The sequence below is a fragment of the Tursiops truncatus genome, chromosome 8, assembly GCF_011762595.2.
Source record: "Tursiops truncatus isolate mTurTru1 chromosome 8, mTurTru1.mat.Y, whole genome shotgun sequence".
Taxonomy (NCBI): domain Eukaryota; kingdom Metazoa; phylum Chordata; class Mammalia; order Artiodactyla; family Delphinidae; genus Tursiops; species Tursiops truncatus.
The window spans coordinates 67,225,286-67,252,008 of NC_047041.1; the positions used below are offsets into that span (position 1 = coordinate 67,225,286).

The 26,723-nt window shown below is 35.8% G+C and overlaps 1 protein-coding gene across 3 annotated transcripts in view; it reads right to left on the bottom strand.

Moving 5' to 3' along the window:
- Positions 1-208: 208 nt before the first annotated feature.
- The window catches only part of COPB1 (COPI coat complex subunit beta 1), a 32,209-nt gene continuing 5,694 nt past the window's right edge, over positions 209-26,723 (bottom strand). For all 3 annotated transcript variants that reach the window (XM_073808642.1, XM_033862580.2, XM_019948351.3), the window contains exons 5-22: positions 26,141-26,255; positions 24,862-24,954; positions 22,691-22,828; positions 20,240-20,359; positions 18,508-18,615; positions 18,278-18,424; positions 17,414-17,559; positions 15,913-16,009; positions 14,641-14,801; positions 13,654-13,774; positions 9,564-9,791; positions 9,220-9,399; positions 6,901-7,045; positions 5,776-5,895; positions 2,847-2,992; positions 2,145-2,234; positions 1,029-1,184; positions 209-555 (exon numbers count right to left, since the gene is read on the bottom strand). In XM_073808642.1, the coding sequence (XP_073664743.1) occupies positions 496-555; positions 1,029-1,184; positions 2,145-2,234; positions 2,847-2,992; positions 5,776-5,895; positions 6,901-7,045; positions 9,220-9,399; positions 9,564-9,791; positions 13,654-13,774; positions 14,641-14,801; positions 15,913-16,009; positions 17,414-17,559; positions 18,278-18,424; positions 18,508-18,615; positions 20,240-20,359; positions 22,691-22,828; positions 24,862-24,954; positions 26,141-26,255 (2,371 nt within the window). In that variant the 3' untranslated portion in view covers positions 209-495. The remainder of the gene's footprint in view (positions 556-1,028; positions 1,185-2,144; positions 2,235-2,846; positions 2,993-5,775; positions 5,896-6,900; positions 7,046-9,219; positions 9,400-9,563; positions 9,792-13,653; positions 13,775-14,640; positions 14,802-15,912; positions 16,010-17,413; positions 17,560-18,277; positions 18,425-18,507; positions 18,616-20,239; positions 20,360-22,690; positions 22,829-24,861; positions 24,955-26,140; positions 26,256-26,723) is intronic.

Consider the following 26,723-nt stretch of genomic DNA (forward strand, 5'->3'; position numbering starts at 1 on the left):
ATAAAATATTAAATTAGTAAAAATCAGTCAAGTAAATCAAGGCCTATCTCATTTCATATCACCGCATTTGTAAATTCTCTTAATAAAGTTCATATATTCACAACTCAAACAGCAATTTAAATTTATAACTAATTCATAACTAAATTAAATTTATAACTAATTCATAACTAAAACTATGTAATAACACATTTATTTATAAAACAAAAGATTTAGGAATAGATCTGTTTATTGTACTGTGAAAATGGTCTTGATACATGTGAGAAACATTATATACTTTGAGGACAACATTCAGAACTGTTAAGACAAAAGACAAACTATAATTTTAAAATCAATCTTGATTTAAGGGAAAGGCGATAAATTATTGGCTGGAATGCATTCAGCATGAACTCAGATTCTATATAACATAAAGCACAAAAGAGTACAAAATATGTTGGAGTCCAGTAAGCCCATACCTAAATTTTAACTGTAAAGCTGCGAGGACTTTTTTGTTTATTCTTATATACTAGTTTTCTTCTGAGACAAGTTGATTTTATCTCCAAGACTTAAGGCCATTCCCTATAAGAAAGAATGAAGATGTTTATAATCATTGAAACTATGTACAATCAGTAGGTTATTCTATCTTAACCAGCCTCCATGCAATGATACCACATCAACAATGAAACCAAGGATGTACAAAAGAGACTCACCAAAACTTTACTTGGTTAAGTACTTTTAGTGCTAGATTTACAAATAGTCACCAGATTGGTAGCTTGGATTTCAAAAACCTCTGAAGAACCCATTTCACAAACACCCCATGGGAATTAATCTGATTTTAAGCAAACAAACAGAATGAGTGGCCCAAAAGGTGGGCTATTTTAATGAAGTAAAGTCATATTTCTATTCAAGGATACTACTATTATGAATATACATGCATCTAATGCATGAAACACTGGTATGACAGAGGATGCTACATATAGAAATAAAGAGACATAAATTATTTCTCTTTTTATTTAGTTCAGAGACCATCTCAAAAAAAAACCAACTGTTACCTGACTCTTTGCACGAATTCTTATGTGGCCAGTAACAGGGGCCTCTGGTCCCTGTTGAATCGGCTTCTCAATGCTGACATTTGCAAGTGCGTCTTCTCCAAATATGGAACGAGCATAGAGGTTGGCTGCCATAAAGCCACAGTAACCAGAAAGTGCCTGGAAGAAATTTGTGATGAATTCAATATTCTACTAGAGAACTACACATAAGTAAGACCAAATAGCATAGAAAAATTACCACTTAAAACAGGACTTATCATGTGGTAGTAGTTACATGACTGTGTGAATTTGTTGACCTCATAGAACTATAAATGTAAAGAGTGTGAGCTTTACTGCGTCTATATTATACCTCAAAAAAACTGATTTTAAAGAAATAGCACCTATTCTCATTTGTATTTATATGTTCTTTGTTTAGAGCTGTCTGCCTGCCTCCCATACCAGACCCTGAGCTCCATGAAGGAAGAGACTGTTTTTATTTTGTTCTTTATTGTACATCCAGCAGCTCACAGAGTATTGGGCATATAATGTTTGTTGGAGTATTTGTTCAATAGACTAATATATGAATTAAAACCTACTTGTATGGCAGCATTCTTTTATGATTAAATCAATATTACAAAGTTAGCAGAAATTGTATAAAGAAAAACAAATTCCTGGGAATTCCCTGGCAGTCTTCACTTTTTGGTCTTTCTTTCTAGTCTTTTTTCATACATACACAAACATAGCAGAAAATCAAAGTACATTAACAATTCCATACTTGAGCAGATATATTATGACCCACAATCAGAGCCAACAGAAGAGATTATGGACATTTTCTAATCCAGTATTGTGAACTATTGTGGAATAAGCCTTTAGCCAAAAGGGAGAAGACTGAAAAGAAAAACCAACGTGACTATTCAGTTGGGTCACTGCACTAGGAACAAGCAGATATTGTTCCTATTCCAGTAGAAAGCAGTAAGCAGATTCATACATTCTATGGGATAACTCCTTTTAGCTAGTCCAAAATGACACTGCTTTTCTCAGGCTAAATAATACCAAAATACACTAGAGGAAATACAAGAAAGCCAAGAATCTACCATCTTACTCTCTAACAGATTTAAGAAGTACAAGGGCAAATTTTACCTTCTCTGGAGTGAGGCATTTCATGTTGGTTGACTTTAATATGTGCTGTAAATAGTCATTTAAATCAACTATATTTGTGTTAACCGTCACCTGTACAGAGGGAGAGAAAAAAGTCGAGGTTATAGCTCTTACTTTAAGAAAGTTGTGAATTTCTTATCTTGGGGTTGAAAAGACAATCATTCGTATGTCATATTAGAATCTCCTTCCAAGTATTTAGGTGGAAAGGGTGGGCAACAAAAAGTGAATGACATCTACAAAATCCAACAAACTGTAGGCTGGTATCAGAACTTTCAGATACAGATAACTTCACAGACAATCAACATGCTGTATATAAAATATTTCTAATAAAAATCAAGGCTTACAGGAACAAAGTTCCCTAGCAGGCACTGACTTTGCAAAGCTTCTACTGGACACTGGATTCAATGGCAAGTTACTATTCACACAAACAAGGGATGGAACATTGTTTATAATGTCTTGAACAATCAGATTAATTATAGAACTGTTACTTTCACCAATTTAAAACCGTAACTTAACCAAACCACTTGCATGCTTTCTAGTTAAAGCTAATTTGTAAGCACAGATATTGAAAGACTTTGCTTTTCACATCTGACACTTATTAGAGGGATTAATTTTATCAGAGAATCCCTCAACACTAGCCAAAAAGAAACATAAGGAGTTCAAGGAAATCTCCCAAGGACTAACTTTGTTCTCCCATTCAAATTCGGCCCACATCTGACGGAATTCAGCATCAGTGCAAGTTGCAGGTTGGATATAGTCCATGATGTCAATGTGAATATCACTGAGGACCACACAATTTCTGTCACTTGCTGCTCCAGAGACATCATAAACTGCAATATACACATATAAAAAGATCCCCAATCACCAAAGGCAAATTTTAATTAAAAATTTTTAATATTTCCAAATAACAACTATGACATTAGCAAATAGTTTTGATTATATAGTAGGCTCTATGTTTTACAAATTATTACCTATTTAATATGACCATCAATCCTATGTTATAGTATTATTATTTTCCATCTTATAGAGAAATAAAAACAAAGAGAACTTAATTAAGTGGCTCAAGGTCACAGAACTGGTTAAGTGGTGGAGGCCAGGATTCAAACTCAGTGAGTGCTTACATAGCAGTTGCAGTGTTAGACACTGTAGAAGGATACACAGGTAGTAGTGTTCTCATGCACATGCTTAACTAATATTTCTGGATGAATACTGCTGAGCCATAGTACGTAATGATACAAGACCTTTTCTTCTGTAACTGTTTCTTCCATGGTAGAAAGTCATAATCTGACTGGAGCCTACCTTTTTTTGAGCCTGTTTTCTTGACATTGCCCCACCCTACTTTTGGAGAAAACTAAGGTTACCAAGAATAAGTTCCTTTAATTTTCAACCCCACCTCTAAAAATAAATGCATCTTTCTCTGAATCAACTTTCACCTACTTACCTTTCCTCTCAGACAAGTACTGCCTCTGCTCTTCAAGGTTCATACTTGCTGCCATCTGTGATGCCTGCTTTGGTTCAGGACCTCATTCCATCAATCATTACCTCTTTCGTCTTTACCTTCATATTCTTTACTGACTTTCTTCCCTTATAGTTTATAAACATAGTCAAGGTCCTCTCATCGTCAAAAAAAAAATCTTCCCTCATCCTTTATTCCTCTTCTGGCTACTGCCCTCTCTCATTCTTATCAAAACCAAGGTCGTACACTCAGAGTGGCCTACACTCACTATCTTTATTTCTCCACGTCCTATGCAGTCTTCAACCCACCACCACTGCCCAAGACAGGTCATAAGAAACGTTTTATTATCACTGATTGTCAAATCCAAAGGGCCCTTCTCTTAGGGATCTTCTGCAGCTGCCGATACTTCTTCAGAATTTTTTCTTGCTTCTCTAACCACACTTCCTTTGCAGGCTTCTCCTTCTCTGACCAGCTTTCATACTACCCTGAATAAAAACTCCAAACAGCTCTTAATATTGCTGTTCTCTCAGATTCGGTTTTCAAATCTCCCTTCTCACTCTTTATGCCTTCTTTGGGTGATTTCTTCCATTTCTATGGTTTTAAAACAAATATTCATCTCTACTTCAGACCTCTCGTTCAAGTTCCAGACTCATCTCAAACTGCCCTTCAATAACTTAAGACACTTCATTACTTAACCTCAAGTTTAACTTATCATTTCTCTCAAATCTGTCCTTCTCTCCTATGTTCCGTTTTGGTGATTAACATAAACACCAACCCAACATACCCAAGCAGGAAATCTGAGCGTTGCTCTAGCCACTTTCTCTTCAATCAGTAACCATGTCCTGGACATTCTATCTCCTTAAGTATCTATTATATTCAGCCCTTCTCTCCATCCCAGCCACTACTGTGTTGGTTCAAACTCTCCATCATCTCTCACCTGTGCTACTGCAAGTCTACTAGTTAATCTTCTTGCCTCTTCCAATCAGTCTTCTTTAGTGCTGCCACAGAAATATTTAATCATGTAACTCATTCACTAATAATTCCTCAATGGCTCCCCTCTATATCCGGGATAAAGTCCGAAATTCTTAGCATGACAAGTATAATATAGCTGCCACTAACCTTCCCAATCTCGTTCTCTTCTACCACCACCCTCTAGCGCACTCTAAACTCCAGGTATATCAAACTACTTGCATTTGTTCTAACTGAATCTCTATCTGTAGACCATTTACTGATCTTTTAAAACCCCACTTGAGCTTCAGCTCCTCCACAAAGCCTTTCCTTTACCTTTCCTCCCAACCCCCCACCACTCTGAGAGAACCGACCCAATCTCTTAATAGACTTCCACTTCACCCAGCACAGCCTTCTTTCATAGCACTTACTGTTATGTACTATACATATCTACTTCACATATTTATTTTCCCTTACTCAACTAGAAGCTATCTGAGGACAGAGATTTTTTTGTTCCTACCACAGAAATTGCTTTTCTTCTTTTTCTTTTGGTACGTGGGCCTCTCACTGCTGTGGCCTCTCCCGTTGCGGAGCACAGGCTCCGGACGCGCAGGCTCAGCGGCCATGGCTCACGGGCCCAGCCGCTCCGCGGCATGTGGGATCTTCCCGGACCGGGACACGAACCCGTGTCCCCTGCCTCGGCAGGCAGGCTCTCAACCACTGCGCCACCAAGGAAGCCCCAGAAATTGCTTTTTTAAAAAAGAAAGCTTATTGACTTAATACCTCTGTACAAGCTAATCCCTAGGTGGCCCGGCAACAAATGCCTATACACAGTTTGAGACTCAGTTCAAATGTTATCCTTTGATAACATACCTTCCTCCTTTATAAAGCCTTCTATACTGTTAGCATTTTCCCTCTATGATCCCAAAGCACAGAGTATATAAACTAGCCATTATCACATTGTATTCTAATCTATTATTTATCTGTCTCCTCCTTTTGCTTGACAGTTTGAGGACGGTGACTCTATCTGATTCATTTCTGTATATCCAGAACACGGTACAACACTGAATAGCATAGCAGATGCCCCATAAATGAATGAATGCATGAATGGATTCAAGTCCTGTCCTCAAGAAATGTCACACAGCTACTCATTACAGAAATTCTGTAATAAAGTATCCAAACACCACATGCTATCAAACAATTCCTTACCTATATTGCCAAAAATTATTCCATTTTCTGTTGACGCTACTTTCACATTAGCTTTAATATTTGCAAAGTCATGTGGAGCAAGAGTCAAAGGAGATGGCTTTTCCACAAGTTTCAGGTCCCCTGAAAAAAAATTTAGACATGGCTAAAAGGACATAAATATTAACCTCTCCAATCGTAAAACCTTAAAATGTATATAGCTCAATAGTTTCTAGCAAAACAAGGAACAAGAGAAGGGTTATGTTCAAATATAAGGACAAAATAAAGAAATCATTTAACACTATTATTCACATCAAAATGCACATTTTCTTTTAAAAGGTAATAGGCTTCTCAGAATAATTCTATATTTAATTCATGTGGGGGGGGGGGCGGGGGTACTCTGGGCATGCTGCTTTATTTCAGTGAATGGATACAGACGTCTCAAAAGCTTAAGTCTTAAACCATACACTCCATTACAAAGATAAAACAATCTGAAGAAAGGACTGCAAATTCTTAGAAACAGTTCTTTATATAGGCCTCAAGCTATGCTGAGGAAGACAGGGCAGAACTGTTCTCCCTTGATTTCTTAAAGTCCCTTAACTCTTGTTTAAGCCATATGGAATTTCCTAGGGGCAGTGCACTGTTCCTGTATACAATTTATACTTTCCAACTTCAAAGCCATATGTATAAATGACCAGAGAAAGTCTGACTCATGTGTCTATATAAAGAAAAAGAAAAAAAAAATCTCACATTGCTAAATGTGATAATGATGTATTACTTTGGCCACACATGGTATGTATTAGTAATGGGCTCAGAAAATACCTAGTTCTGTACTAAGGCAATTAAAACTTAAAACTACTTGGTAAATCTGTAACTTAAACAGCTCTTATTTAATCTAGAAAAACTGACATATGCTAGATTAAGCTCACTGAATACCAAAAACATAAGCATAAGAAAGTCAGTATCACAAAGGTTCAGAAAATTGGAGTAGAAGGAGACTAAATATAAAATGTAAAACTAAGACTTGATTCAAAATGTCACAAAGGGCTCAAGAGAATTCTTATACTAAGACTTGTGCACTTCTCTTAACAATCTGTCATAAAGATTTACTATGTAACGATATTTTTCTGTTATGGTAAATTTCCTCACCCAGAGTAGCTAACTCTAACGTGCAGTTCTGCAAGGTATCACTGGTTTGGTTCACAACAAGTACGTCCAGGACGATATCATACTGGTTGACATGAACATAAGCTTCTGCATATACAGGGTCTGAGAAACCTGTCAATTGGGTGACCTGTCAAACAAAAATAAAGATAATCAAATGACTGAGACAATTTAACCAAACATATCCTAGCCAAATGACTAAGTCTGTTAGGTAATTAACAGATGTGCTTAGATTAGACCAGTCATTTGAAATGTATAATAAAATTGTTTTGTAATGTAGACATGGTAACTGAAACTTAGACATTAAAAATAACAGGTCCTACACTTTACAGCTCAGTAGTAGAAAGACGTTAAATATGTTCAGCAAATGCATTAAACATTATCCTAACTTAGGAACTGAATAGATTTGCATACATTTTCAGTTAAATCCCTAAGCACCTAAACTCACTAGCTGTTACCCAAACTCAGGAAAAATAATTACAAGCAAGAAACACCTGTAATTCCACAAAGATAAATTTTTAGATGTTCCCCCAACAAAAAAAATTTTTAAAAAAACATCCAGAGTATATATAACACTTTAAAAATGTAATATTGTCACCAAAGACATAAGCAACAAGAGAAAAACATGGGTAAATTGGACTACATCAAAATTACAAACTTTTGTACATCAAAGGACACTATTAGCAGAGTGAAAAGACAACCCACAGAATGGGAGAAAATATCTGCAAATCATACATCTGATAAGGGACTTGTATCCAGAATATATAAAGAAATCTTACAACTCAACACAAAGAAAATAACCAGCCAGATTAAAAAATATGCAAAGGACTTGAATAGACGTTTCTCCAAAGAAGATATATAAATGACCAATAAGCACACAAAAAGATGCCCAACATCACTAATCATTAGGGAAATGCAAATCAAAACCACAACAAGATATCACTTCACATCCACTAGGATGGTTACTACAAAAGAAATAAAAAGGAAGTGTTGGCAAGGATATGGAGAAATCAGAATCCTTCTGCATTGAAGGTTGGAATGTAAAACAGTGCAGCTGCTATGTAAAACAGTATAGTGGTCCTCAAAAAATTAAAGCAGAATCACTATGATCCACCAATTCCACTTCTGGGTTTAACCCAAAAGAAATGAAAGCAGAACCTCGAAGAGATATCTGAACGTCCACATTCATGGCAGAATTATTCACAACAGCCAAAGGTGGAAGCAACTGAAATGTCCATCAACAGATGAATGGATAAACAAAACGTGGTATATATTCACAGTGAAGTATACCCAGCCTTAAATGGGAAAGAAATTCTGACACATGCTACAAAATGGATGAACCTTGAAGACATTAGGCTAAGTGAACTAAACCAATCACAAAAGGATAATACTGTATGGTTCCACATAAGGTACCTAGAATAGTCAAATTCATTGGGATAAAAAGTAGAATGTGGTTGCCAAGGGCTGAGGGAAGAAGGGAATGGGGAATTATTGTTTAATGGGTATAGAGTTTCAGCTTTGTAAGATGAAAAAAGTTCAGGGGATATAGATGGTGGTGATGGTTGCATAATAATGTGACTATACTTAATGCCACTGAACTGTACACTTAAATATAGTTAAGAGGGTAAATTTGATGTTATGTAAACTTTACCACAATTTTAAAAAATAAATTGAAAAATTTTATCACTGTAATATTGTCAATATCAATTCCCAATTCTAAGGGAGAAAAGTGTTTCAGTAGTTCCTATTCTGCCACTGATCTTATCTTGGTCAACAAAACCAATTTGAGAATGTTACTCATCTAATGGAGGAAGGATTAAACCAGATTTGTAAATTTAACATCTGAGTAGAGAGAGATTAGAACAATTTTCCTAATGAAATCCTATTCGGAACTCAGTATGTTAAGACTATAAAAGTGTAATTGTCCTGTTTAAAGTAGCAGGGGACAGGAGAAACTTGAGGGCAGGGTGTTGGGGAAGAGGCTAGTGCCCTGCCTTTTAAAAGTTTTAGTCAACCACTAAGGATCCCTCAGCGCTATGTTTCACTTTGTGGTAATTTGACACACAACTGGAACAAGTTAAAACTCATCTCTGTGACTTACAGTGCCATCATATAGTAAAGTATCAGGCTGCACCGAGTTTCAATTCATGTTTAATGAACCCATCAATCAGAGTAACTTGACAAAAACTGATGCTGTACTAGTTATTTTTCCTTTAAAAAACAGCAAGACCAACAACTTCCTGATTACTACTTTCTTAAGTAGCCAATTTAAATAACTCGCCAGTGTATTTGACATTTTGTTACCTTGTTAAGTTTAGATGCTAGGGGATCTGCTGCCTCTTTCCTCTGTGTGTTACCCATTGCTGCCAGCAAACTCAGCTGAAACTGATCTTCCTTGCAGTTCATTTCATTCTTAGCAGTTAGTTGCATGAAGGAAATGGGGTCATCAGGCTGTACTGTCACATTCCTCTTTTCAGATTCTTTCTGTGTTGAAAATACAATATACCATCTCTCTTTAATATGGAAAAAAAGATAGCTTTTTGTAGGCCTTCAACAGGGACAAGCCCTCACACATGAGGACTGAAAAACCAACAGCAACAACAATAAAACCAAAAAGCACTATTATGGCTTTATCATATATACCTTACCTTTTGGGATAATTTCTCTTCTTCAAGTTTAGCAGATAACATGTGAGAAAGGGACTGTCTGCATTCCTTATTGAAAATGTCATTCATTAAAGGTGAGCATTCAGATAAGACCTTGAGGCACAGGGAAATTCGATCTACATCATCATCTGTAATTGGCTTCTTAGGAAGAGAGGATTTTCCCAAATGCAGGATAGTGGCCATGAGCAACATGGCCTCAGCAACGAAAGACTAGATAAGGAAAGAAATGGCTTATTTATTGTCAGGCTTCTCCAAATGCAATAATGTCACTTTATTATAACTCACAATCCAAGAAATAAACCTAATTTTCACTTCACCTGAATAAGATTTCAAATATTTTAGATTTTATCTCCCTGTTTTTTTGCACCCTTTTCCCTCCTTTCTATTCTAACTGCCACCCTCTAAAATCTTCATTAACCCTTAACTGATAGACAGAAATGGTTTTTAAACTATTTTCTCTTACTCTAACCCCTCACAGGCCAATGCTATCTTTTATCTTTCCAACTACGGAAAGTTAAAAGAATGATACACTTCACGGATTGTTAACATTCTGCTATAATTGCTTTCTTACTCTACCTATATAGGTACACTTATTTTTTTGGCTTAACATATGAAAGTAAGAATCTTTAATTCATAAACGTTTAGCATACATCTCTTAAGAATCAGGACAGTTTCCTTTATAATCATAATATCATCATCTCACTTAAGAAATGTAACAGTTCCAAAATATATCTACTACACTCCAAATTGAACTAAATCTTCCTAATTGTCACAAAATGTTTTTTTTTTTTAACCCAGGACCAGTTTCATGCATTTTATTTGACTATTACTCTCCTTAGCCCCTTTTAACCTAGACCAGTCCCCTGGTTTTCTGTGTTGTTTTCCATCACAATGATTTCTTTTAAAGAGCCCAAGCTAGCTGTTCTACAGAATGTTCTCCACTTTTAGTTAGAGTACAAGATAGGTAATGTTTTGCATATCTTATTGTATTGCATTAGGAGGCACATAATGGCAGGTTGTCCTGTTACTGGTGATGCTAAGTGTGATTACCTACTATCTTAATCTTTATTGGGCACCAATCATTTCACTCCACATGCAAATACCTTCAATGATTTCCTACAGCCTTCATGTTGACGTCCCTATCACTCAGCCTGCTATTCAATCATTTCACTCCACATGCAAATACCTTCAATGATTTCCTACAGCCTTCATGTTGAAGCCCCTATCACTCAGCCTGCTATTCAAGGTCTTCCACCAGTGAATTCGACTTACTTTTTTAGTCTTATGTAGCATTATCCTGACACATGCTTTATATCTTTGTCAAAATGTCTTTGGCCAAGTATTGATCAGCATACATACGTGAAAAAACTACCAGAAGCCTGGGAAAGAACCTCAGAAGAGTAAGTGTGATAATCCTTTGAGCCTAGATATTGTCTCCAGAAGGAGGGGAAAGAGGAGGGGGACAGAAAAAAGTAGCTAAAGAAATAATGGCCAAAAAATACCTGAATTTGATGAAAACTACAAAACCACATATCCAAGAAGCTCAATGAACCAAAAGCAAACAAGAAAACCACACCAAAGCATAACCTAATCAAATTACTGAAACTTGAAATTATAGTGATGAGGAGAAAATCCAAAACAAGCCAGAAGAAAACGGGACACATTCCACACAGAGACACAGGAGCTACATCTTGATAGTACCAAAAGCCAGAAGACAATGAAGCAACACCTCTACAGTACTAAAAGAAAAAAACTGTCAACCTAGAATGCTACATCTGCAAAGATATCTTTCAAAAATGAAGGAGAAGGACTTTTTCAGACAAACAAAAACCAAAAGAATTAACTGCCAACAGACCTGCACTACAAGAAAAGTTAAAGCAAAATCTTTAGGCAGAAGGTATATGATACCAGAGAGAAAGTCAGATCTACATGAAAAAATGAAGACTGTCGGAAAAGGCATAAACGAAGGAGAGCCAGTATGGTGATAAACAACCAAACTTCCTTCTGCCACGTACCAAAGGTCACAAACTTGCTGAACCAGGTATGTTACCAGAAATCCAGTTCTCTTAAGCAGGTATCAGCAAATGGTCTCCCAACTTGCAGAACTGAGATATAAAATGCTGGAGATTTTTAAAAAGCATAATTTAAAGAACAGACAAGACCTGAATAAATAAATAATGGCCCACAGAGAGTTACAAAGTAAATTACTGCCCATAAATAAAATTAGTCAATAAAAAAGAGATAACATCTTGTAATTTTACCCGACCCTCTAAACCTCATTTATGGATTTATAAGGAAATCTGTAAGATGGAAATTTAAAAAAAAAATCCTTTGCAAGTCCCTAATCTAAAAAGAAAATGTCTAATTATATGGAGGTTTCAGTAAAGGAAAGAATCTAATGGATGACTATTATGCAGCTATTAAATATTATGATTAGGAAGGGTTTAGAATAACATGGGATAAAGTTAAGTGAAACTGCAGTATTGTAAAACACAAAATGATCACTACTAGGGGAAAAAGTGATCATTATTAAAAGCCATAATGAACTCTTTCTGAGGAAGGAAAGATTTTTGTTACTATATCTGGTAATGTAATTCCATCTTTTGATGTTTCTATCTATTGCCAGCACAATATTAACAAGATTTGTACTTCGGTGCTTTAACCATGAGTGATTTTTTTTCTCATTAGTTTTTAATACATCACTCATTATTTTAGCAATGTGAAAAAAGATATGAACAAAAATAAAATAAAAACGTTCACAATTCTACCACAGAGATTTTTTTTTTTAATGAAAGCAAAGATTTTTTTCAGGCAAATGTAAGCTGAGAGAATTCATCAGCAGCAGACCTACATTATAAAAATAAACAAGTTCTTTAGGCAGAAAGAAAATATCAGATAGAAATCTGCATTTATACAAAGGAATGAAAAGCACCATAAGTGGTAAATATGTGGGCAAATATAACTTTTTTCTCATTAAAAAAAATACTTGGAAGGAAACTGACCATTTATAATGGATGAATGGATATACAGAAACAGCAAAATATTATATAGCCTTAAAAAGGAAAGAAATTCTGACAATGCTTCCATACAAATGAACCTTGAAGACATGCTAAATGAAATAAGCCTGTCACAGAAGGACAAATATTGTATGATTCCATTTATATTAGGTATGTAGAATAGGCAAATTTATAGAGGGAGAGGAGTAGGATGGTGGTTGCCAGGGGCTAGGGGAGGGAGTATGGGGAGTTACTGTTTGCTGGGTAGTTTCAGTTTGGGATGATGAAAAAGTTCTGGAGAGGGATAGTGATAATGGCTGCACAACAATTTGAATATACTTAACGACATTGAATTGTACATTTATAAACAGTTAAACTGGTAAATTTTATGTTATGTACATTTTACCATGAAGAAAAATATGAAAAAACAAAAAAAAACCCACCCAGGAAGGTACGTGACCTTTGACCTGTTCTCAACTCTCAACTTCTTACAACTTGCTAAGTATGTCCCCCTTCCCTACCTGAGTCTGGACACTAGATAAATAAGAAATGGGAAAGAAATGGTGAATATATACTAAAAGGACAACTGACTATTTAAAGCAAAAATAACAACAATACATCATAGGGTGGATAACATGACATGTAGAAATAAAATACAGGACAATAACACAAAGGATGGTAGTAGGGGTTGGGTGGAATGAAAGTACATTATTGTAAATTAACATACAGTCAGAATGGTCAGACGCTATGATGAAGGTATGAACTGTAGAAACGGGAATACATTTAAGAGGCATTTCTAGGATAAAACAGACAGTAACTGACAGGATGAAGATGCTGGAGGGAGAGACATTTCCTTCACTGGGCCCTGACTAATCCCAGCAAGCAGAAATAACCTCATAAACCCTTGTATCACTTCCACTGGACTAATCACGTGCTATTGTTATTACATTACTTTGTCAATTTTACAATCATTAGGTTGTATATATGTTATGCTATATCACTTTGTCCATTTCCCCAACTAGAGCATAAGCTCTCAAGATTCATTTGTTGGGTAAATGTAGGATAAATGAACTTACATTTTGCTTTTTCTTCTCCTGAACCAAAGCTACATAGCGCAAGGCAACCTTGGTCAGAGTTGTGGCAAGCGAGGCAGCCACAAAGAAATCTCCATCCAGAAGGAATCCTCGCAGGGGAGGTCTGCAAAGCAATCAGGGAAAGTGAAAGCCACCAACTTCTCAGCCATCAACGACTCAAGGAAGCCTACTGAATACTCTCAGTGCCACCCTTCAGTGATAGGGATCTCAATTATGGTTCCCTCTTTAGCTCTCAGAATGAAAAAGGAAAAAGAAAAAATCACATGGCTTTAACACTTATCTTCAAATGATAAAAGAGCTAAATGAATAGGGAAAGAGAAAATGGTTAAAGGTGCATATACTGAAACCAATGAGCTACATTAAAACCCCAGCTTATCTACTTATTTATTATGTCCCTCTGGGTAAGTTGCAAACCTCTCTAAGCCTCAAGTTCCTCTATAAAATGTGGTTAATCAACAGGATACTGTCAAAGACTATATGACACAAACTCTTTATTTAGCCCAATGCCTACTACATAGTAACCATTAAAATTTTAGGCAAATTTTCATCAACTTCACTATAAAATTGAGAACAAAATAAGGAGGAAAACATCAAAATTTTATTCCATCAATTAGAAGTGGAAAATCTTCAAAATATGTTTTCCAAATGCAAAAAGGCAACAAAACTCAAATATCATCAGTTACCTCCACTTAGCATTTTCTACATGAGTAAAATAATTTTAGTTTAAACAGAACACAGTTATTTCAATGAGAACAGTTATAAGGAGCAGAGGATTAAAACTATTAACACAATTTCTGGGGGAAAGAACTTAAAACATCATTCTCCTTTCAAGTATCTTATAAGGCAAAAATTTCCATTTGGGTCAAAAGAGGAAACTATCAATTATAAGAAAAAGAAATCCTTTGACTGTTTTAGACACAGGAGTAATCATAGAGGTGTAGCTGGCAGGGCACAGGTGCCACAAATTACCTTTCTTCCTCTTTCTTGGTGGGTCTGGAACTGCTAAGGGCACTCTGTGTTGCATAGGTGCCCATTTCAGTTACCAACTTCTGAACTGGCCCCACAGTTATTTCTTCTTCAGGTTTTAATTCACCAGCTTCTTTTTTAATTTCTGACTCTACAATTGGGATCTAAAAATCAATTGGAAACATCAATTTAGTAATAATATCAGTAGCAAGCAAAACATATTTAAATATTCAATCATTTCTATAGTTCTCTACAGAACTATTCCCACAATGGGATTTTTGGAACTTGGGACTCTGCTTTCAATTTTCATTCCTTCCCAGGGTAATGTAGTGAGAACAGGGGCTTTGGAGTTGGATGCCACTTTTAGTTGTATGGTTCTGGGAAAATTAATTAAACCACTTTGAGTCTCAGTTTCCTAATCTGTTAAATGGAAATCTTAATTCTTTCCACACAAGTTACTTAATAGGAAAATGCTTAGGACACTGACTATAAGACAAAGGAGATACTCACTAAGCCTTATTCTTCTTCTCCATCCCTTTCCTTGAAATACTAACCAAAACCAGCACCCATCCTTCCATAAAATGAAATAAATCTAACTTATTTGTACATAATAACTTCATCAACTTCCTCTTTAAACCAAATGGATACTTTGTATTTATTTCTCAACACCAGTCTATCATCTAACTTAAGAGCTCTAAGAGTCTTCAATCATTATCTATCGACTCCTTTATTATATAGATGAAAAACCTGATGTCCAGTCAGGTTTAGGAACTTATATCCAAAGACCCAGAGCTAATTACTGGCAGAAGAAAGACTGGAATCCAGGCTCCTAAAAAGCACTGTTCTTTCTATTCTACCATATGGTTGTTTGGATGAGGAAATACTGCCAGTTTTAGTACATAAATACATATTCTCAAGTCAGCCCCATTCTTATAATATATGCATTCTTTTTCCATAACACAGAGGATTAAGCAGAGTTTTACAGGTCTTTTTCTTTTTTTAAAACACAGAACCTTTTGTTCAAATAAAATCTTACCCAGAAGGGTAAATAATACAGATAAAAGAACAGGTGTTATGGTTCAATGTAGGGGAGGGCAACTCTCCTAATTTCCCATTGCCCAAAGGCTTAATTATCTGTGTAATTAAAATTTTTTCAGTGTTCTTTAGCCCAAGCACTACCAAATAAAAACACAAAAGCAAATCACCACATAAAAGTCAGTTTACTAAAGTAAAAAATCACCATATAAAGTAGAATTTACTAAAAGTAAAACATACCTCCCCAAGGGACCTGCGGACCTCAGTCATCACACTCTGAATGTCTTCCTTGGTACTACAGTATTCTCCCAGGATCCATAATGCTCCTCGGTAAATCCTATAGCAAGAATACAAGTTCTGAAACACTGATTCTGCCAACAAATCTTGAAGCAGTGATCTTTCTTTGTGAATTTAAGCTTAAGCAAGAAAACAATATTCTGCAGTTGTGAGGGACTATGGATGAAATATTAAGGAAGAATATAACAAAGACACTACGTTTCTTTGATTCTCTCTTGAAATCACAAGGATTAAAAGGAAAGTAAGCATCTTATCCATCATTTTTAGGAACATTCTACAACTGGTAAACCTAGTAGTAAAAATAAAATACCAAAATGTTTCCCAGAAAGGTGTTATCTTCCATTTAGGACCAAATTTAAGGTAAATTTGATTTTATAACTTATCACTACAAAAAATGTATTATTTTAATATAAAAAGTAATTCACTGAAGAGGCAGGAGGCTGAAAAGAACAATGAAAAAGGAAGGAATGCAGAGGATCATAACAAGAAGACCAAAAACATAAAGAAAGCAACAATTTTCTAATTAAAAAATGTTAAACTGAATAAAGTCTTCAGTCATCTTTTCCCTAAGATTTTCATTAAATTTGTTCAAAAAAATTCTAGAAACTGAAGCTGTAAGAGATTATGGCTGCCAAAAGCTAAACTTTGATATGTTTTTTTTTCCCCCAGAAAGGAAGCAAATCTTTCTCACTTCCATAAATATCAATACATCTTCATATCATAAAACCAATTTTGTAGTCCCTTCTTTTCTATACAGGCAGATATAATGCAAGTCTACTACAGTCTATGAGATGATTTACATGAAGCAAAACTTGGATGCAATGTCCTTTCTCATTAGCAAATGCTATCTGAAAGGAAACAATTCAGACTTAGGTTGTATTTTCAATCCTTCACTTCAGTAAATGCTAAAGGGGAAATATAAATAATGGTATCCCCAAAATACCTTTTAAGAATATGTCCCTTAGTCACTTCAGGATTTACAATGTTTTAGAGGAAATGAGACTAGAGAAACCTACCTACATCACATGGACCAAAAATTTTATTTTGTACATAGATTTTGGGTTAACTAAGGGTGAGAGTAGGGGTGACATGTTTCTGACATTTATTTTGTCTTGACTGTGTTGAGACACCTCTCTTCCCCTATATTGTCTATCAACTGACCCTTAAAAACAGAAATTGGGGGCTTCCCTGGTGGCGCAGTGGTTGAGAGTCCACCTGCTGATGCAGGGGACGCGGGTTCATGCCCCGGTCCGGGAAGATCCCACATGCCGCGGAGCGGCTGGGCCCGTGAGCCATGGCCGCTGGGCCTGCGCGTCTGGAGCCTGTGCTCCGCAACGGGAGAGGCCACAACAGTGAGAGACCCGCGTACCGCAAAAAAACCCCAAAAAACAGAAATTGGTAAAATGCTTATTTGACTTTACATTTAAACAGATTTTAAACCTACTTGACAGATTTGATAGCATGAAAGACTTCAAGCATCTTCTCAACAATAAGCATTCTCAGGTTATCAAAGCGCTGAATGGCTTCACGAACAAACTCCAAGACATCAGCAGCTGCTGCTTCATTACTGTCACTGAGAAATTCCATTAACTAAAAGAAAAAAATGGATAACGATTACATGTTTTCAGAAAGAAAATTATCTAAGGTTTAATAAGTAAATTAAACAAGTTTACAAAGAATATAAATAATACTTTTCAAATACACAACAAAACGTAAGTTGAGAGACAAGCACCATTATGTAAACAAAGTCATGATGGCTTTTCAGTTTATTACAAAACACATGATAAAACAGAAGCTGGAAATCCACAAGTCAAAAGAACTGGACACATCTAAGTTGTAACTAAAAGTAAAATCATTTTAGAGAAAATTCAGAGCTCAAAGTCAAAATTCCAAATTCCAATAACATACCTAATTTATCTGACAATGACAGAAAACAAAATATTCTGGGTATGTTAATTTTTCCTCTAATTAAATCCTTCAACTTTAAGAGGTAAAATCCCACTGAATAATCTATACACAAAGAATAATTTTACTTTAGGGAACTGTAACAAACATTAATTGCAATAATATGTGGAAGTATTTTTGTCACTATTTTTTTTTTGTTTGTTTATTTTTTTGGTGAAGATGTAAGAGAAAGAAGTCAGAGTCCTTATCCTTTTGAGCTTAATAGTAAACATAAAGATCCCTTCTGACCATGAGATTTAGTGAGTACAGACAGTTGAGATTTCCAGAGTTTAACTGTTAAATAACTAGAATTTAACTTTTATTTTTAGAGAATTTCAAAGTTAAGATCATTGGAATTACATACCACAGGAATAACATTTGCAGCCATATCTGGAAATCGGACAGAACAGGAATGCAATGTTCGCACAAGGAGTTGTCTGTATTTGTCAGTATCTTCATGCTCTGACACATTATTTGTTTTAATCACTTCCTTCTTAAGGACAATAACCAGCTACAGAACAAAGTAAAAATAAGTGAGAATGACATCATGTTTGGCTTGACAGCTTACAAAGTGCTGTCAAAGTTTTGTTTTACCTCTTCGACATTCCTAGAGGAGACAAGATCCAGTGCTAACTGCAGAGTTTTCTTGCGTACTTCTAAGTCTGGTGTGCTCAGTACTCTTAGGATGTCCATAACCAGATCCTGAAAAAGAACAAAAATATCCAGAATTAACACCAGTATTTCTAGTCACAAGAAGAAAATCCTAACTGTAGAATAAAGGATTCTGTCCCTCATGACCTTAATTCTTTGATCTATAATAAAATCACTACTGGTGGAAAAACCAGATAATTTGAGTCACCTGATATAAGGCAATATGAAGTATATAATATCACATATGATGCATTCACATTGAAAATGTTTACTCATGACTCTATCAAGCTTTTTTTTTTTTTTTTTTTGCGGTACGCGGGCCTCTCACTGTTGTGGCCTCTCCCGTTGCGGAGCACAGGCTCCGGACGCGCAGACTCAGCGGCCATGGCTCACGGGCCTAGCCGCTCCGCAGCATGTGGGATCTTCCTGGACCGGGGCATGAACCTGTGTCCCCTGCATCGGCAGGCGGACTCTCAACCACTGTGCCACCAGGGAAGCCCTATCAAGCTTTAGCTCAAACTTACAGTTTATAGGAAATACAAAAGTCAAGAGGAACAAGCTAAATGACACAAAGAAAGTAACCAGACACATCCTGAAGGAGACCAGACGTTTGGTCTGGTCTCTTGAACAAGTCAGTGTCATGAAAAAACGATACTGCTCAAATTAAGAGACTTAAGGAACCATACATCACAACCACATACATCACAACCAGATGTGATGTTTGGTCATGAACTGGAAAAACAAAACTAAAGGGCGTTTTAGGGACATCTGGGAAAACTGGATAATATTAAGAAATTATTAACAATTTTGTTAAGTGTGATAATGTTATTTTGGCTCTGCAGGAAACTGTAATATTTTAAAGAAGCATACTTAAAAATCTATAGCAAGTAAGTATTTTTAAATATAGCAAAACAAAATATTTTACTTCTTTAAAACTATTTTTAAAAATTTCTCTGATAAAAATGTTCTATAAATTTTAAGAATGAATTAACTGTATAATCTTCACTTACATCTGCCAGTTGTTAATATCTTATTACATTTGCTTTGTCATACTCTCTCTATTCCTAAATGTTTTAGTGTATACTCAAGAAAAATTTCTTATATAACCACCGTAAAATTCTCAAATTCAGAGAACTTAACATTGATCACAATACTATTAAATAATAGAGTCTATATTCACATTTCTCCAACTGTCCCAATAATGTCCTTTATAGCAAATTTTTTGTTGTTATTCTGATCCAGGATCATCATTGAATTTAGCTCTATTTGTACCATGGGGCTTTATTTTTATAACAATCATTCTCACAGATTAAATAGGTATGCTGATAATTTTCTAGAATCTAATCATCTTTATTCTTAGTTGGTATAATTATTTTCCAAGAAATGTAAATTATATTAAAATTAAAACAAATATATCTCTACTGCTAAGAACACCAAGTGTAGTACAAATAGAAAAGATAAAAGGTAACATATTAATTCATGTTAGAAATGATTTTTTATAACAAAGACAATATCCCAAAAGGCTATGGTGCTTCAAGAGTTACACCTTAGTTGACCAAAATTTAAACTGCCCAGTCTCCAAGCATGTAAGCTAACCAAGACAGTAAGTCTTAGGAATTATCTCAATTTGAAAAAAGATTTTATTGAGGATTTCTCTCTTTTAGAAAACACCTACCTGTAGTACTCGTTCATGAGCAGGATGTTCTTTCAATTCTATCAATCGATCCAGAACTATGAGCTTTACATTGTTGTCACTCTCCTTAATAATTAAATCAATGTAACACTGAGCAGCAGCCTATATGAAAAGAGAAATATATTTTAAGAACACATTCACCTACCTTAAACACAGAATCTGAAAATAAGAAACAAATAAAGCCTCCAAGAAACCAAGATACATTTACCACTACTGCACTAAAAGTTTATGCATTTTTCCCAGAGGAATGTGTCCCTCTATTTCCTAAGTTTTAACAAATTTCATTATTTTTTTCAAGGTTACAAAAAATCAGAAGCATCACAAATTAAAAGGATGAAAAGGGGCTGTTACAGGCAGAAACACTTGTTAACAGGCAAAAATTAAGGGCTGGGCCTCCCTGGTGGCGCAGTGGTTGGGAGTCCGCCTGCCGATGCAGGGGACACGGGTTCGTGCCTCGGTCCGGGAAGATCCCACATGCCGTGGAGCGGCTGGGCCCATGAGCCATGGCCACTGAGCCTGCACGTCCGGAGCCTGTGCTCCGCAACGGGAGAGGCCACAGCAGTAAGAGGCCCCCCAAAAATTAAGGGCTGAACCTAAGGAACAAGGGAGAAAAAAGCTGACAGAGAGTCCCAAATAGTTTAGCTATTGAGCATCTTTTAGTTTAGGTGCAAACTCTAACACACCTGCATTACGGTACCGAAAACTCAAGTATATAACGATGGCCCTGACTCATTAAAAGCAAAGGACAAAGGAGCAAACCTGAAAGAGCTCCCAATGACCAAAGCTAGAACAATTTGATCAACAAAATAAATAATATTGGATTATAATCCACAGAATAAAATATCCATATTGATATAAAGCAAGAAAGAAGGAAAGGAGAGAGGGAGGGAGGGAAGAAAGGATGAAGGAGAAGGGACAGCTCCTCCTTGCGGAAGAACTCCAAATAATACATGTAGAATAAGGGTAACAGAAAATCACCATTAGAATATCATAGTAGTAACTGTTGTAGAAAAGATTCACTGATAGGTGCTAAAACTAGTTGGTGTAAGTCAGAGGAGAAATAGGATATTTGTACAGTTTAAAAGTATCTTCTCAAGATATTGATTGATTACAAAAGGAAAAATCACAACTCAACAGTGGAGAAATCTGGCAGACACCACCCTAACCAAACGATCAAGGTTAACATCACCAGTAAGATGATGTATCAGCATCATATACTCCTAGATATGATACACTGAGAATGGTGCATCACTTCTGTGGTATTTCCCCCTCGCCCAAAGGCATAACCTTAATCTGATTAGGAAAAAACACCAGACAAACCAAAATTAAGGGATATTTTACAAACAAACTGACCCAGTACTCTTCAAAAGTGTCAATGTCATGAAAAACAGGGAAAGGGCTGAGGAACTGTCACAGACTGGAGGACGCTAACACATGATAACTAGATGCTACATGGGATCCTAAACTGGATCCTGGGACAGAAAATGATCTTTAGTGGAGAAACTGGTGAAATCTGAATAAAGTCTATAGTTTAGCTAACAATATTGTTCCAATGGTAATTTCTTAGTTTTGACAACTATACAATTGTTATACAAGACATGAATATTATGGGAAGCTGGGTGAAGGGTAATGGGAACTTCGTCCTAGTTTTGCAACTTTTCTCTACGTCTAAAATTATTTCAAAATAAAAAGTGAAAAGAATTTTTTAAGTATTGGTGGCGAAAGCAGTAAATTCTCCTATTTATACAATCTGGCTTTCTAGAACAGTTCATTCTATGAATATAGTAGGGGTTTTTCACATAGTCTTGATAGAGTAAACTAAAAAAGAGAAATATTTCATTATTGAAAATATTCACTGGAACATTTTTAGGGTCCATCCTTTAGGATCCAGTATCCATTTTCCTAGATTCGGTTTTTTTTTAGCGGGTATGTGGGCCTCTCACTGTGGTGGCCTCTCCCGTTGCGGAGCACAGGCTCTGGACGCGCAGGCTCAGCAGCCATGGCTCACGGGCCCAGCTGCTCCGCGGCATGTGGTATCTTCCCGGACCGGGGCACGAACCCGTGTCCCCTGCATCGGCAGGCGGACTCTCAAACACTGCGCCACCAGCGAAGCCCTAGATCTAGTTTTTAATGTAACTAAAGTATGGGTGGAGATCTTAAAATACGAGTGTCATTCTCCAGAAACCAGAAATACTGCTATTCTCTCTCTGTCTCTCTTGCTCTCTCCCTATATACATATGAAAGCAGAAAGAAAGAAAAGAAGGAAGGTCAGACTACATAGGAAATCAAATAATTTTCTAATATTTGTAGTTATTTCTATGCCATGTAATGCTGTGTAACCACACAGTAAACTGCAATGTCACTAAATCATAAGTGATAAGATAGCATATCTATCATCTAATTGGCACCCCCCCCCCCAAAAAAAAGTAGTACCTTGATTGCAGTAGGTGCACTAGAGAGTGTCACTAATGTTCCAGCGGCTTCATATTTTACAGCAGGGCTAGATGACTGTAGTAAGTTATAGATGCAGCGAATGAAACGAGCCCTTTCTGATGGATTAGCATGACAGACCTGGAGAAGAAAACATTTAGGTTTCAGTTGACTGCAGGAACACTTGCTTTCAAACAGATTTTTAAAATATATATCAGCTTATGGGATGCTAGTTTTCTTAATCTGAAAGCTAAGAATAGTCTTATAAGGACACCTGAAGATGTCGGCCAATGTCAGATGAGACGCTGTGACACAACACTGGTAATTTCAGAAAGTAATAGGTTTTACTTCAAATAATTGTTATAGCTACTCAATCCATTTATTCATTCAATAATACTTTATGTTTCCACTCTTTCTATAAAGATTTTTAGATGGCTCATAATTAAAGATATGCGTACTATACACAAGTGAAATAGAAAGAGAAAATGTAAAGTAACAAAGAAAGGACAACACATTAACTAAGTACACTAATATGGGTACTGTAATAGGTATTAAATTTGGTACTACATTTTTATTCTGGATGTCACGTCAAAAAGGGAAACATGATGGATTATATAAATCTCAACAGCTGATAAAAGAAAAATACCAATTCTTAAATAAAGCAAGAAAGATAACCTCTTTTTCAAGTACTGCTACTTATTATTTGGGGCCATATTCAATGTTGGGAAGACAACTATAATTTTCTATCCCGTTCTAAATGCATCTCAATACCTTTACCTGTGAAGCAAATATTCCTTACTTTTTCTCTTTTGAAGTCAGTATTTATGTTAGATTTTCCTAAAATATATAGTCAAATCTCCATTACTCCAACATGACTCAAAACTTCTTCCCTCTTATAACCTGGATCCTACCAGACAAAGAAGTCACTGGATAGCAGAGAATCCCTATTTTTGAGACTCTCAGTGGTATCCCTAAACCATACACATGAATTATATTTATATATATTACACATATTATATTTATATATTTATAGTTCTGGTTTCATCTTAAATGCCAGTTCCAAATGACTGCGTACCCTGTGTTGAAAGGGGCCTCTTTCCTGCAGAAGCAAAGAGGCTGTAATGAGTGAGAGTGTATGCTAGGGGTATTCTGTCCATGCCACCCTATTCAATAAAAGTCATTCCTAACAAATATTTTTGTTGGCCTCCAATGGTATCAATAGCAAAACTGGATGTTATTGCATCTTTTATTTTCTCAGATCGTTTAAGATGCAATCAATTCTTTCAAAGGATGTATCAAATTAAAATGTTGCCAATAGAGTACTTCATTTTAAAATCCAAATCTCTAATCTAGTTTTAAACTTTCTGTGAGTCAATGGCTTACAATGTCATATTAACATATTTAAAGTCTTTCTATTCTCTTTTACAAACAGGAACAAAAAAATACTTAAGACTTTTTTTTGGTTTGTTTTTAGATTTCCAAAGTAGTCTTGTGTGGGGACTGCCCTGGTGGTCCAGTGGGTAAGACTCCATGTTCTCAGTTCAGGGGGCCAGGGTTCGATCCCTGGTCGGGGAACTAGATTCCACATGCATGCCGCAACTAAGAGTTCACATGCCGCAACTAAGAGTCTGCATGCAGCAACTAAGAAGTCCCCATGTCACAGCTAAGAGTCCACATGTCACAACTAAGAGAGTCCACATGCTGCAACTAAGAAGTCCATGTCACAACTAAGAAGTCCGTGTGCCGCAACTAAGAAGTCCGTGTGCCGCAACTAAGAAGTCCGTGTGCCGCAACTAAAGATCCCACATGCTGCAACTAAGACCTGGTGCAGCCAAAAAAAAAAAGTAGTCTGGTGTGTATTCAAGAAAAGATCTTGACTTTTATTTCAAAGCCTAATTCATAATCTATTCAGTGACTTAGCAGTACACAACAATTTCTTTGCAGCTGTATTGGGTCAAACCACGAGTTTTCATAGAATTCTTTATGGAGGTTTAGAAAGAACGGAAATATTTGGAAAATATGATAAAACAAAGGGGGTGGGGAAGACTTTAATAGGCCATGATATGAAATATTTCTACTGTTAAAACATATTATCCTAGCAATTAAGCAGCATCCCAGAGACTACTTAACCTTATCTCAAACTCTTAATTTTGCCCATTATAGATTAGTCTTACCTTATAAATTAGTTCAACAATAACCAACTGAAGAATGTCTCCAAATGTCTGAACTTGATCAATACAAGTACTTAGGTAATCCAAAGCTCGATCCTGAAAAAATAACAATATATTTATCAAACTCAACCTCATTCAATAAAAGGACTTAATGAACTTTAAAAAATATATACAAATAAATCTAAAACAAATGAGGAAATGAGGGCAAAGGAAAATTAATTGAAGGACAAAAATGAAGGTTAACACATAATGTAAAAGTCAAATATATTTTCTAGAAATGGGCCACAAATCTAGGGTCTGAATTTTCTAGCAGCTAAACCAAGTAGAAAGACATTATGTATTACATGATTCTGGGTATCCACACAATCAAAACAAACCAACTGCTTATGAGCACAGTTACTCCTATTTCTGAGACCCAAAAGAAAAATCTCATTGATTCTCACACACTGAACACTGTGATAGAGAGAACTATGGCCTCAACAACAGCTCTACAGTAAAAGTATCGACAAATTTTATTGAACTATTTCTGATTATGTCCCTTCATGCAGGTAAACAGCAATAACATAGGTCAATAAAACCAACTCTAGAGAACGACAAACACTGTGGCCCAAATAAGCAGCTTTCTTATAATCTTGTTTACAAAGATAAAATGATAGCATCTAGATTTCAGAGGAATGGATAGATTCCATGCTTTCCAGTCTTCATGCATATTTTGATAATAAATACTGGATGGTAAAAATTCCGAGATTAGATCCCACCAAGGTATGCAGAGTCACTGCTAACCAGCAGAAGAATAAACTTTAATTACCAGCGGATCTGGATGTACAGCTGACATTTACTTATGAAGTTTGAAAAGCCTAACAAAGACATATCTACATTGAAGTCCACCCTCTTTTGAAGCTATGGCTCAGGATAGACCCCATACTATTTTTCTCCATTAAACAATTTTAGATCTATACTGAAAGAAGGAAAAATAAAGCCCCAAAGCAGAGTGCCACAGCACATGGCCATAATAATTTCAGTCTGGAAGAACTGTAAAGTGGCTGCTATTAAATGCTTCTCTGATGTTTAAAGAGTATATACTTAAGCAATATTCCACAGAAGGAATTTTTTTAAATTCTATTTTTATATAAATTAAGTTAAAAAATCTAAAAAAGTCAAAATATACAAATCACATGTACTATAAACAAAATTATTGACTAAAAACTTGATTAGGTCTCTGAAATATCTTTAATTCTCATTTAAATACAGTGATAAAAGTATTTTTTAAAAAGTACTTCACCTGATCGGCATGAATAAGCATCATAAATGCATTTCTTTTGCAACTTGCATCCTTCTCATTCACCAGAAAATCATGTATCAGTTCAGGAGCATCAGGTATAAGATGTTCAAAATTTCTTGAAATAAAACAGGTAATATCCATATTTAATAAAAGCTACTTTGTTATTTTAGTAACTCTCTGGACACTACCAAAATTAACCTTTATCAAACCTTATAACACTATCCATTTTTTTGCTTTTCAAAACTTTAAATCAATTAGAAAATTTTGGGTATGAATCAGAAGCTTACATCTTCATCTATTAAGTTATCAAATTATATGTTTTCTAAGTTAATACAGAAAAAGCTGATTTATCCAACATGCTACCTATCAACTGAATAGCTCTAACAATTCTCTTTCATATACTTTAGGGATATAATGCTGATGCTCATCAGCATCGGCAGGCGGACTCTCAACCACTGCACCACCAGGGAAGCCCCATAGTCATTTTTGTTTCACCTACATCTCTACTTGCTTCCTCTCCTCCCATATTATTCTTAAGCAAATCCCACACCTCGTTAACACTTCTTCTGTAAATATATCAGTA